Source organism: Pempheris klunzingeri, chromosome 16 (assembly GCF_042242105.1).
Source record: "Pempheris klunzingeri isolate RE-2024b chromosome 16, fPemKlu1.hap1, whole genome shotgun sequence".
Classification (NCBI taxonomy): domain Eukaryota; kingdom Metazoa; phylum Chordata; class Actinopteri; order Acropomatiformes; family Pempheridae; genus Pempheris; species Pempheris klunzingeri.
Window position 1 is genome coordinate 11,836,108 of NC_092027.1, and position 12,468 is coordinate 11,848,575.

Sequence of the window (12,468 nt, forward strand, 5' to 3'; positions counted from 1 at the left end):
AACATACGTCACATCTTTGTAGTTGTCTGACCGTGCGGCCATTTTGGGGAGGCTGTGGACCGACGAGCCTGAGCCTGTGTGAGTGTGTGTGTGTGAGTGCCATTATCAGCTGCCCCGGAAAAAAGCACACAAAGAAACCAAACGGAAAAACGTTGGACGACACGCCGTTAAATATGGGCCCGCCGGGAGACAGAACGCGCCACATGTCGACTGAAAGAACGGAGGATTTCAGCTGGATTGTCGATTTATCTTGACATGGCATGCAGCAGGGCGAGTCGGAGGTTGTGACGACTGAAGAAAAGAAGAGAAAGAAAACAAGCGCAGCAAACACCTCGAAACTTCAGACGTGGAAAGGGGAGATTTTGTTTAGCTAACGTTTGTGTACGCCATTCAGCGTTAGTCGTTGGTTGGCTGTTGATTCCCCGGCTAATATTTTTTTTGTCGGCGTAGTTGTTGACAAGACATGACTGAAATCATACCGAGCTAAAATGCTGAGCACAAGCAAAACCAGCTAGTCAGTCAACCCTGCAGGTCTCTTGGCTCTCACAGCACTGGCAGTCACATTGAGCCAGACGAGAAAATGTAAACGCGTGGAAAGATGACTGTACGCTAGCTAGCCATCCACACATAGGCCTCAATTAAGCCAATCAGTCAGAAGATAAGATGTAGCTATATCGTTGGTTCACTACTAGTTAGTGTTGGAAGTGAATGCCTAGATTAGCTTGCTAGCTCACCTTAGCTAGTGTGCTAAAAATACGCCCACATCATGACTACCAGCAGTGGCAGCACCGCAGGCCGTGGGCCAAATGAGTGGCAGTAACAGTCAAGGAAATGTCAAGGTACTTTCGCAGTAGTCTTCGATGTTACACGGTGCCAACATCTCCTGGCATCTGTATTTACCTGCCATGTTCGTCTGTATCCCCAATCCGTCTGTAACACGCACATAACGCAGTCTCTACAGAGAAACAAACACAAAACGACAGCCATGGATGAGGGACTTTGAAATGACCCAAACAATAGAATATTTGTCTGCTTGCTAGTCTCTGTACTCCTCAATTTAACTAGCAAAAGTATATTGCCGGTATGGGTTTTTACAGTAGCATCCGTTTCTGTTGATTTCAGTAACATTCACAGGAAAAAAGTTAGTCAAATTTGAGTTGCTCTTTCATTCAAATATCTGTTGTAATCCCTTGTCGATGGCGGGTTGAAAAAAACAAACAAAGCTAATTTGGCTTAAAAGTCACGTCTTAAAACATGTATTTCTGAACAAGTAATAAGGAGATGTAGTCTTAGCTTGTTGATCATTCCCCTCCTCAGCGCTGCCCTTTTACAAAAATTAAAATGACTTAGTTTTGTTTCTGATTTGTTGACCTTTTCAGTTGGTAGTTAGTGGGTAATTCACAGATCTAGCTTAGAGTTGTTTGATGCGTTGTTCCTGCAAAGGGTAGCTAGCTCCATCCTTTATCCAACGTATAAATACAAAAGTAGAGAGAGTAGCCAAAATACTCTGCGCAAGAGAGGAAGACACTACCATCAAAATCTAACCATGGGGGACCCAACTTCACGAAGAAATCAGACAAGAAATCGACTTCGAGCTCAACTTCGGAAGAAAAGGGAATCTTTGGCTGATCAGTTTGACTTCAAGATTTATATAGCCTTCGTTTTCAAAGAAAAGGTTTGTCACTAAATCTTAAACCACACTCATCTCTCATACATTGCACACAATTGGTGGTTACTCATTTCTCATTCAAATGTCCTATTCTGACATCTTCCTTACTGTGTGACCCAAGGCAAAACAATGACTTAAAATGTGTGCGTATCTGGTTTTGTTTTGTCTTCACAGAAGAAGAAGTCTGCACTTTTTGAGGTAGCTGAAGTGGTGCCAGTGATGACCAACAATTATGAAGAAAACATCTTACGAGGTGTGCGGGACTCCAGCTACTCTCTCGAGAGCTCGATAGAACTCCTGCAAAAAGATGTTGTGCAACTACACGCCCCCCGATACCAGTCAATGCGAAGGGTAAGACGGTGTGCCACCTTACGAGGGCATAGATGGCTCAAAGAAGGTAACGTACAGCTCTGTTTTACACGTATTTCCCTCTCATTCCCTCTCAATAGGATGTGATAGGCTGCACACAGGAGATGGACTTCATCCTTTGGCCACGCAACGATATTGAGAAGATTGTCTGTCTGCTGTTCTCCAGATGGAAGGGGGCTGATGATGAACCCTTTAGGCCTGTTCAGGTCAGATTACTCCGGCTGTAAATATTTGAATTTTGTTATTTTGATTCTTATTAGGGCTGCAGCTAAGGAATATTTTCATTTTCAACTATGTCTTCAAAATTTTTTGACCAACCAACAACCAGCAATCTCAAAGACCAACAAAACTCAAAGATATACAGTTAATAATGATACAAAACAGAAAAGCAAGAGGCCAGGAGAATAACAAAAGAACCTGCTTAATGGTAAGGCTGTAATCAGTGTTTATATTGTCAGAGAGGTTGTCACAGTCAGCTGTTGTCTCTCAGTACCATCATCTAAGTTATCTTTTGGCTGATTGTAATGTTTTTGTGCATGTTGTAATAACTTTATTTTCACACTGTAGACATTTTGCATCACTAAAAATGAATCTAATTAATTGGATACATGTGTCACCCAGCCCTAGACTGGATGGAACAAAATGTACTTCTTGGCTCACTTGTCTGTTATCTGATTTTACAGGCCAAGTTTGAATTTCATCATGGAGACTATGAGAAGCAGTGCTTGCATGCTTTGGGTCGTAAAGACAAGGCTGGAATGGTCATGAACAACCCAACTCAGTCTGTATTTCTCTTCATGAATAGACAGCACTTACAGGTGAGTCCGTCCACCGAAAATATAACGTCACTGATAGCTCGTACGGCCTCCTGTCACACTTTACCACAAATGTTCTCCATCCATTTCGCAGACTCCTAAAACCAAGGCCACAGTTTTCAAGTTGTGCAGCCTTTGCCTGTACTTGCCCCAGGACCAGCTGACCTGCTGGGGTGTGGGAGACATCGAGGATCACCTCCGCCCATACATGCCTGATTAAGGCCGCCTGCTCCACCCAGCCACAGAGGGAAAAGGCCTTCCCCTCCCTCCTGCCTAAGCCTTCAGAAGCAAATTGATGTACTCATCCTCACCCGTTTCCTTTTAAAAGATTTGAACTTGTGCTTGGATCTCTCCCATTTTTGTTACCTACTCGTTCTCCCCTCCCTGACCTGAAGCTGATTCAGTTCCCATCCTTCTTTTTTCCTCACACTCCCAATGTTCCTCCTCTTCTCTCTGCCATTTTTGGATTGGTTCCCCTGTTTTCTTTATTTTACTCCCTCTTCATTCCCTCCTACTCACTCATCCATTTTTGTTTATTTGAACCTGCACGAACATTGATTTTGAGTGGTTGGTTGTTCTCTTGGAGCCGCACTGTCAACAGCACCGGTCATTGAAGGAACTCTTTATGTTGCATCAAAACAGGAACAAACAATACACATGTCTTCACGGTGGTTCTCAGATGGACGTGTTTTTATATCCTTGTTGTCATAAGAAAGGATTGTTAAAGCTTGTTGGTAATGTCAAGGGGGTTTCTAGAACAACTTTACACAATCTTTTGACCAAGGACAGGTGTGAATAGGCGTTTCAAACACCTGTATAAGCAAAGATAACAAGATGAACAATATTTGTCAAATCATATGGTGTAGGTATTGCTTCTTATAAACCGCCTTAGTTTTTTTGCTGGACTTTTAAAAGATGTTTTGGTGTCATTTGCTTTCCTCTGAAACATGCTAGGCAGGCCTTTGCTGAAATCTTGAGTGACTTGAAAGGCATTGTACACAAAGTTGAGACATGTTGGTTAGACGCTGAAGGTCATTGTCACCGTTCATGCACCATTCATTTAAGCTACTGAAATCTGATGTTTTATGTTTTGTTTTATTTGGGATGTGGGTTGGTGAGAAAACTGAAATGGTGACATACTTAATGTTTAACATACCTAACAAAAGTTGCTGAAAGCTAACTGATTTTTGTATAATTTGACCTACTAAAATTAAGAATTTGCTGCCATGCTCATCAAATTATAATTGGGTTTTGCAGGCTTTTTTGTCAAAGAATGTTAAGTACATAGTACATATAATTTTGCTCCTTGTTGATTCAGTGTGTTCATTTGAAAGGGTATAAGGTGTGTTACTTCTGGGTATTTTCTGTTGATCCTCCAATCAATCCTGCTGAGCATATCCCAATACAGTGCAAAATCTGAAAGCATAACTCTTGTCTATTTGTTTTATTGCATGTGCATGAAAAAAGTACCATTGATACAGTAGTTAGGTCACCATTGACTGATCGTACAGCTTGGTTTTTAGCACTGTCACCAACACTGCTGATGCCATTTTTTGTGACGACTATTTACAGGCAAAGGTTAATTTAAATCTTCAGCCAGAGTACCATATATAAACAGGACAGTTACATGATATGTGATTTACAGACAGGCACAGAGGGGAGACGATTCAGCTGCTGCCCAGGTGTTTGGTGTGTCGTCCCTGTGCTATGAGCCTCCCCGTGGCTTTGCTGGTGAGGTCCACAGTGGCAAACGCCAGAGTCCGTCCTTGCTTCAGAACTTGAGCAGTGATGAGAATGTCCTCTCCCATCTTGGCAGCATTCATGTATCTGTAAGACATTGACATGTGTCCCCAGTCATTTGTAGTGTATGGAGTTAATCTTCAATCTGGCCTGCTTAACACACTTAAGGTCAAGGTCACTCACAGTGGGAATAAATTGAAATGTATTTTAAGACAAAGCTGACACCGCACATTATCGTCAGGGTTCCCGTGGTGACGAAAACCTGGATGCTAAGAGACTTGTTTTCCCAGGCCTGAAATCAGAGCTGTAGGTACCATTGAGGAGACTGAGATCTGTATTTTTTCTGGGGCTGAGAGGTTTTAGGAAAACAGAATGTGTTAAGATTTGACTCCTAAAATTTACAAGTTTTTTTATGCAGATATTTCTAAAATCTGCAGCCATGCCTGAAATGCATTGGAATGCTATTAAGTTTCATGAAACCTTGATAAATCATAATGATACTAGATTTATGCACGTTTTAAACCTAAAATCCTATTTACAAGAGAAATTTGGAGAAAATACATCAAAAGATGAGCAAAAGTGGTTGATGTAAGTCTCATGTTTATGTTTTAGCTGTGAAAGTTAATTCCACACATCTCACAAAATAGGACCCTAGATATGAAGTTATGAACCTTACAACCAAAGCAGTCTGAGGTCACATTTGTGCATTTGAAGGCTCAAATGTTCATTTTAATCTCACAAATTAAACAACAGGTGATGCCAAGGTTTTGGGAGATCGGTGGGGAATAAATCTGATCTTGTTATGGTGAACGCTGTTCACTGACTCACGTTATGTTCATGTCCACGCTGACTCCCGGTGCTCCCCTCTCACTGTTCATTATAGCCATGGTGGAGATGTCAACCCGCCGTGTAGCGTCCCTCCACGGTTGGTGTGCTCCTCTTCTACCCGCATCCCACACACCACCTTACCTGGAGTGGCAGACAGAAGGTCCACCTGGAGAAAACATACAGCTATCACTGACAGTGTATCATTACAGACGATAACCAGCACGGCTGGTGTTAAAGTTACTGAGGACCGCTCACAGTTACAAACACACAAACGATTGTGATGATTGTCTTTACCTTGGTCAGGACTCTGTCGAAGCCCGGATTATCTACCATTGCTCTCATTATTTGTTTTAACGTATTTAAAGACAGCGAAGCCATTTTTGACGCTAATAAATTTGGCCAATGTCAAAGTTCTGTTTACTTCGCACCGGAAGTTATTGCGTTCTATAAATCGTCCGGGCGGAACTTAAAGCTAAAGCTAACCTAGCTAAGTTGCGTTTCGACAAGGTCCGTAGTTCAGCAAGCAAACAGCCCCGCGATGATAACAAAGTGTAATATGTGGTGGTGTTCACTACTAACCCAGAGTTGTTCGCTTTTAATGCTAAAGCTGTTTTCTGCGCCGGGAATTGTTGTAACTAGCAACTTCACCCGGAAGACTTTCATTGATACACGTGGCTGAACTTGTCGGGAAAATGTAACACGGAGTAATAATTGCATTCAACTCTGCTTTTCGTGTAAGTTAAGTAACTAGTGGCTCGAAAAGAAAGATGGCGTCTTCTTCAGACTCGGACAAACCCTCAGTTTCCACTGTTGAAGAAAGCAGAACTCGCCTCTGCGATGAGTTTGCTGCGATAACGGGAAGTGACAGCGCGGTGGCTCAGTGCTACCTGGCTGAAAATGAATGGGAAATGGAGGTACAGTAGCTACACTTACTAACGTGAAGGCCTCTCAGGTGTCACCTTACCCAGCTAGGTGTCTGAGGCAGCTAGATAAAGATTAGCTACAGCCGGTGAACAGTAGTGGTTTTACTTTAAGTTTGTTTCACAGATTAGGCCTCTAATGCTAATAAATGTTGAAAATCTTCAGGCAGTTGGCCGTGAATCACCTGACCCATCACTTGCCTTTCAGAGAGCCTTGAACTCCTTCTTTGAGGCTGATATGGAGAGATTATTTGAAGCAGAAGATCTTCCAGAGAGGGAGACCAGCCCCAAACCAAAGAGGCAGAAAGTAAAGGAAAAGCCAGACGGGGACTGGTAAGTTTACTGCCATTAACATTAGTGCAAGTGACGAGATTGACCCATCCTGCCCCTTTTTGTTATGGATTCATTAATTAACAGTCCTTGAATTTTTTTCCAGTATAGATTTGACTGAAGACAGTCCAGCCTCTACACACAAACTCTCAGAGGAAGATGACAAGAAGCTTTCACTCATCTCCTGGAACTTGGATGGACTTGATACAGACAACCTACCAGAGCGAGCCAGAGGCCTGTGCTCCTACTTAGTCTTGTAAGCTTGTGTTAATGCACTCTTCGTTGCCATCACTTGATATTTTATTTGTGGGGTCAGTCCTTAACTCAGAAGTCTCTGCTACACAATGTGGAGGTCACAAATTGGACAGTCTCACCAGCTTATTATACAGAGGGAAGGCAGATAGTATTTGAAAAGTGAATCTTGTCTTCATGTAGATACACTCCTGACGTGGTGTTCCTACAGGAGCTCATTCCATCTTATGTCCTGTACTTGAAGAAACGGGCCGTCAGCTACCTAATCATTGAAGGTACGATATGTTCAGTAGGCCTTTATCACAAAATACTGTGGCCAAGCTCAACAGTTCAAACTATCTCTCCTCTTGCATTGTGCTGACCAGGTGGTGAAGAAGGTTACTTCACAGGGATGATGCTGAAGAAGTCGAGAATTGGATTCATGGAGAGTGAGATCGTAGCCTACCCCACCACTCAAATGATGAGGAATCTACTTGTAGCTCAGGTTCGTGCACAGATAGTTGTCCAAATACTCCATCTCATGTGCTTAAGTTCTGCTCATTTTAGCTGATACAAAGGATTTTTTTGTCTTTGAAATCAGGTGAATTTCAAAGGCCAGAAGCTGTGTCTCATGACGTCTCACCTTGAGAGCTGTAAAGGCCACGCGGAGGAACGGATGAAACAGCTGCGAGTGGTGATGCAGAAGATTAGTGTGGCGCCTGACGATGTCACCGTCCTGTTTGGAGGGGACACAAACCTGAGAGACACTGAGGTCAGTTATTTGATGTGTGATGGCTCAAAAGCCCAAATAACATCTGCGACAACAACATGTTTATGCTGACATTTTTGGTTATCAGCTTTCCCGTTTAGTAATTATTGTACTGGGCTCCATATCTCAGGTGGCGAAGGTGGGTCTGCCCCGCAGTGTCTGCGATGTGTGGGAGCGACTAGGAAAGCAGGAGCACTGCCGCTACACATGGGACACCAAAGCCAACAACAACAAGACTGTCCCGTACATCTCTCGCTGCCGCTTCGACCGGGTCTACTTCCGGCCGGCTACCAAGGACGGCGTCCCATGCCTAGCTCCTGACCACTTCGCCCTAGTGGGGCTGGAGAAGCTGGACTGTGGACGTTTCACTAGTGATCACTGGGGGATCTACTGTAGCTTCTCAGCTAGGTAGATATGCACAAAACAACCTGAAACATGCCAGTTAAATCTTGTCTTTTAGAGCAGCTTGTCTAGGTTGTGTTTTGTGTTTTACAGTCCAGGTGCAGAACTTCTCAGTGCTGAGCTCAGCAAGTTGAGACTGAAAGATTTTGATTGATCTTGGAAAGTTATGAGATCATTCAGTCAACATTTTATAGTTGATTCCAGATACTCTGTATATAAACAATAAAGTCAACTCATATGAAAATGAATGCGACAACTAAACTACACTGTAGTCTAGAATATTTTACTCTGTAGTATGGGAAAGCTGGGCAGCACCAGGTGTGTGCAATATTGGCATCTGGCCACTAGAGAGCACTACAGAGTTGAATTCCAATTGTTGAAAAAGGTGATTTTCTGATGACAGTCCATTTATAGTAAAAAGAAATTAAATGCAATCAGTCTGAATGGTGACTACATAGAGCTCAATGTGAACCACTGCATCATTGTAATTTAAGTCCGTAAACTAACCCTAACACCACAACTGTGTACAAATAAGAATAAAAACACACATCAGGCTGAATTTGGAGCTGATTCAGCCCATTTCTGTTCTCTCTTCATAAGTTCTTAATACTACATTATATTTTCAATGGGGAAAAGTTTCAACCTAGTTGTAATAAACTGGAACTTAACTGCGTTTCTGTATTTTTTGGTACATCAGTCATTGCATGTTAAGCTTTGCCCTGTCGATCACAGTTATCGCAGGGCCACTTTATTGGGATATAACCAAATTTCCAGGTGGAAACTGCCCAAATTAACTATTTACCAGCCTAATTAAGTAAAAAGACGCCCTAAGCAATCTGGTAACACTACTTACAATGTAAAAAATCCATAAAACTGAATGAGCAGATGTAGGATTATGTAAATTAATGGGAGAAATGTGTGTGGTATTTGTAGTGATGATGCATGTGCACATGTGTGATTGTGTACTGTCCATGAATGTGTGAGTATGATAATGTGTGTCTGTTTCACAGAAGAACAGAGCATTTTGAATTGTAATATCAGGAGAAGAACAAGTGTAATAATATGATGTCCTTACGTGTATCAGTGAGCCACCACACAACCGTCACAGGGCCTAAAAACCAGCAAAGCTAAATGGAGTGCAGCCCGTATTCATATGATGACATGTGATTTCCTGCCATGTCACGTAAAATGTCTGTTGTGACAAAGGCCTATCTAGAATTATAGTGTATATAGTTAATCAATAGCAGGATTAGGTAGTAACAGATTACATGTAATCAGATTACAAAAAATAAGCAACTAATTAGACCAGATTACATTTGAATAGTAGTTGTACGTAGTTGCATAGTCAAGGATTTCTTGATTACGTTTTTGATTACATCTTTGAAATTTGGAAAACAAATTGTATAATCTGGTTCCTGGTTACACATAATTTGTGTTCAGCAACTGACTACATTTCAAAGTACTCTGACCCAACTCCGTTTAATGGCACTTATATTCCACATTCGGCCTGACTACTAGCCCAAACCAGATGTAACCTCCTCCTCCTCTGGCAGCACACTGTCAAGATGTCTCCCTCACCTCTTCCTGTAATGCACCCTTCAAATCTGAGAGTGTGTTTTCATGTTTGCTTGGTGAGCAGACAGCCCAGTTTTTACAACACTGACCTTAGGAGAGGACACAGATGTGACTCTTCCCTGGGAGCAGGCGTCATCAGAATAGGCCTCCCTCTCTTGTTTGTCCTCCGCTCACTGGTTCCTAATTAGCAAGGACAAATGAACTGAGTCTGTCCAGCTCTGATGAGTTCACCTGAAGCTAATTCAAAATGTAACCCACAGTGCCACATTTCTTTCTGCATGCTTTGCTGATTGGATAAAACATATTAAGAACGGAAGCTTTTGAAAAATCCCATGTTTATATGCACCGGCAAATAATCCAGATTTGGTTGGTAGTTTGCAGTTTATACATTACATTTCCCTAAAGCTGTCTTCAGATTTCTGTTGTTCCACTGATTGTCCAAAACAAAGATTTTCTATTTACTCTCACATCCAATTAAAAAATGAAGCAAATATTACATTTAGGAAGCTGGAAACGTTTTTTTTTTAAACTAATTTTTACTAATTATATTAATTTAAAAGATAACTTTTTTGATAATCGAATAACTGTTCCAATCTTAGTTTTTAAAAATTGAGTTAAAGTGGTGTACATTTAGTGTTGATAGTCCATAATATTGTAAAACAGATTTGGGGTCAGCATTAACGACTGACATGGAAAAATAACTGATGGGGAGAGAGAAATAAAACGTTTGTCAGACAAACTGTTTCCCTTGGTCCTCCAGAAGTGAAATATTTTGCCCTATTTGTGTAGTGAGCAGTTTCTGTCTACAGCTCGGAGGAGGAGAACAGCAGCAGGTACAGATGGAGGCAACAGCTGTCTGGGCCAAGAAAGTGGTCATGTGATCCGTCCCTCTGCTTTGACCTGGATCCCTCTGCCAGAGGCCTATCAACGTTTCCCTCCTCCACAAATCCATAGACATCCACATCGTAAGTTTCCCTCTGGAAGGCTGCGTGGGCGTATTCCAAGATCATGTCACTCCCCTTGTTTTTCTCTTTTTCTGTCATTATTTCACTCTGAGATGTGTTTTTCAAGCACCAGCAGCCTCACAGATGTATTTTTGGAGTTTTCCTCCAACAGCGTGGCCCTCAGTGAGAACTAGGGCTTTCATTTGAGGCCCGTCAAAATGAATGTTCTTGGTTTTGCGTGGACGTATCTATGTGCTGGCGGGGAGCCTCTGGGATGAGGTTTGTCCTTTGAGGCGGGGTTGGATGATGATGGATCGGACACAGATCTGACCCGAGCCCAGAAGAGATCGGCGGGTTGTGTGAAGAGCAGAAACTGTGCTGCAGCTCCTGCAGACAGCTGCAGCGATAAAATGCAAGAGGAGCCTGGTCTGTTACTGTCTGATTGATAGACTGTGGCTGGGTTTTTGTGTTTTATGTTGTGTTTGGAGTGTGAGCAGATGGCTGTGGGCAACCTTTCCTCTGTGTGTGAGTGCAGAGTCTATCTGGACCGTATCTGTCTGACACTGTCCACACAAGCACCCACCTCCCCCCTTACAGATAGCTTGTCACAGTCAAGGCAAGGGCAAGCGTAAGTGGCGCTCCACTCAATATCACCACCGCCACATCCATCACTACTTCACTTCAAAATCGCTGTGACAAACAGCCCCAGAAGCCAGCATTATTTCTGGCCGTACAGGGCCGCTGCTGCTGCTGCTGCTTTTGCTGCATATTTGAGGACTGACAGTTATTTAGAGGTTTGCAAGATAAGGGGAAACCTTCTGCAAAGGAAAATGTTCCCCTTCCATCACTCTCAAAGGGATGGGGATGAAGCCAGGTAATATTGCGGATTCATGGTAAGATTTGGGGGGGGGTTATGAGGTGGGGAAAAGGATTTTATGAAATGTGCAGCAGCTCAACAAAGATAGAAAGTTTATCTGCAGTAGAAGCTTTTCACAAAAATGTGTTGACTTTCCCACTGATAACACTTCAGGCAGCATTTTCCATCTTAAAAAACATGATTGACAGAACGTTTAGTAAAAGCAAATAAGGACAGAGGTCCAGAGTGTCCTGAGCAGTAAATTAGCAAACAGAGGTGTGGGCTACACGTTTCTTAAATTAAAGAAACGCAGTTTTATTAGTGAGCGTTAGATGTGTCGGTATGTGGATGTTGCTTCCATTTTGCAGAGCCATGCTAACCAATTCCTCATTTCCAGTGTGCTAACAGGCTGCTGGCTGTAGCCTTATATTTAACATACAGACATGGATGTGGTATCTTCTCATCTAACTCTATGCCTGAAAGTGAAAGTGTATTTAACAAAATTACTTGGTTTTCAATACTTGAATTTGGTTTAAAAATAGAAATAGAATGATATGGTTTTCATAAAAGTTAAAGTTGAAATATATCTAATAAAAAGTAAGTAAACAGAAAATTTTGTAACAAAGTCAAACAGGTTTTATTTTCTCTCATAAATAACACTGAACAAGCATCGTACAGCGATAAATATTATTTATGCACTGTAAAATTCTCTGTATTACAAAATACAGCATATGTGTAATGCACTTGATACAGATGGGAAGTATTGCATTTCATAGCACCAAACGAGACCCTTAACATGACCCTTAACATAAGTTAATAATATCACACTGTACCCTTCTACTAACAGTTCAGGTGTGCAGTTACATCCCAGATTCAGGTCTTGTGCGGGTGTCTATGAAATATACTTCCCGTTAGGAATCAGTTGTTGCATAACTATATCTAAGTTAAGTAGAGCCCACCTAGGAAGAACCAAAGCCTTTACTGTAAAACTGCTAATTTTTCCACAATCTCAAGTTTTCA

At 42.0% G+C, this 12,468-nt stretch overlaps 3 protein-coding genes across 4 annotated transcripts; 2 read left to right on the forward strand and 1 right to left on the reverse strand.

The window, feature by feature from the left end:
• Positions 1–32: 32 nt before the first annotated feature.
• Positions 33–4,263, forward strand: c16h6orf62 (chromosome 16 C6orf62 homolog). 2 transcript variants are annotated; one of them, XR_011585514.1, is made up of 6 exons: positions 33–1,675; positions 1,844–2,020; positions 2,119–2,244; positions 2,722–2,856; positions 2,948–4,101; positions 4,142–4,263. XR_011585514.1 is itself a non-coding variant. In XM_070846226.1 (5 exons), the coding sequence occupies exons 1-5, from the start codon at positions 1,547–1,549 to the stop codon at positions 3,071–3,073; spliced, it is 693 nt and encodes a 230-aa protein (XP_070702327.1). In that variant the 5' UTR covers positions 33–1,546; the 3' UTR covers positions 3,074–4,154. The 2 variants fall into 2 exon arrangements, 1 of the variants encoding a protein (XP_070702327.1); XM_070846226.1 differs by having other exon boundaries at positions 2,948–4,154.
• Positions 4,264–4,282: 19 nt separating this feature from the next.
• On the reverse strand, positions 4,283–5,892 carry acot13 (acyl-CoA thioesterase 13). The gene is given in 4 exon segments (XM_070846228.1): positions 4,283–4,680; positions 5,422–5,494; positions 5,497–5,587; positions 5,716–5,892. Coding segments are annotated over 4 exon segments (408 nt in total). The 5' UTR covers positions 5,800–5,892; the 3' UTR covers positions 4,283–4,520.
• Positions 5,893–6,066: 174 nt separating this feature from the next.
• On the forward strand, positions 6,067–8,730 carry tdp2b (tyrosyl-DNA phosphodiesterase 2b). Its single transcript, XM_070846457.1, has 7 exons — positions 6,067–6,335; positions 6,550–6,674; positions 6,778–6,927; positions 7,107–7,198; positions 7,289–7,407; positions 7,504–7,674; positions 7,802–8,730. The coding sequence occupies exons 1-7, from the start codon at positions 6,189–6,191 to the stop codon at positions 8,081–8,083; spliced, it is 1,086 nt and encodes a 361-aa protein (XP_070702558.1). The 5' UTR covers positions 6,067–6,188; the 3' UTR covers positions 8,084–8,730.
• The last annotated feature ends 3,738 nt before the right edge of the window (positions 8,731–12,468 follow it).

Excerpts from the sequence above, each read along its gene's own strand:
- c16h6orf62 (XM_070846226.1), top strand. The coding sequence starts at position 1,547 with ATGGGGGACCCAACTTCACGAAGAAATCAGACAAGAAATCGACTTCGA. Across the intron at positions 1,676-1,843 it reads CCTTCGTTTTCAAAGAAAAG|AAGAAGAAGTCTGCACTTTT; the intron begins GTTTGTCACTAA and ends TTGTCTTCACAG. Across the intron at positions 2,021-2,118 it reads GATACCAGTCAATGCGAAGG|GATGTGATAGGCTGCACACA; the intron begins GTAAGACGGTGT and ends CCCTCTCAATAG.
- tdp2b (XM_070846457.1), top strand. The coding sequence starts at position 6,189 with ATGGCGTCTTCTTCAGACTCGGACAAACCCTCAGTTTCCACTGTTGAA. Across the intron at positions 6,675-6,777 it reads GAAAAGCCAGACGGGGACTG|TATAGATTTGACTGAAGACA; the intron begins GTAAGTTTACTG and ends ATTTTTTTCCAG. Across the intron at positions 7,199-7,288 it reads CAGCTACCTAATCATTGAAG|GTGGTGAAGAAGGTTACTTC; the intron begins GTACGATATGTT and ends TGTGCTGACCAG.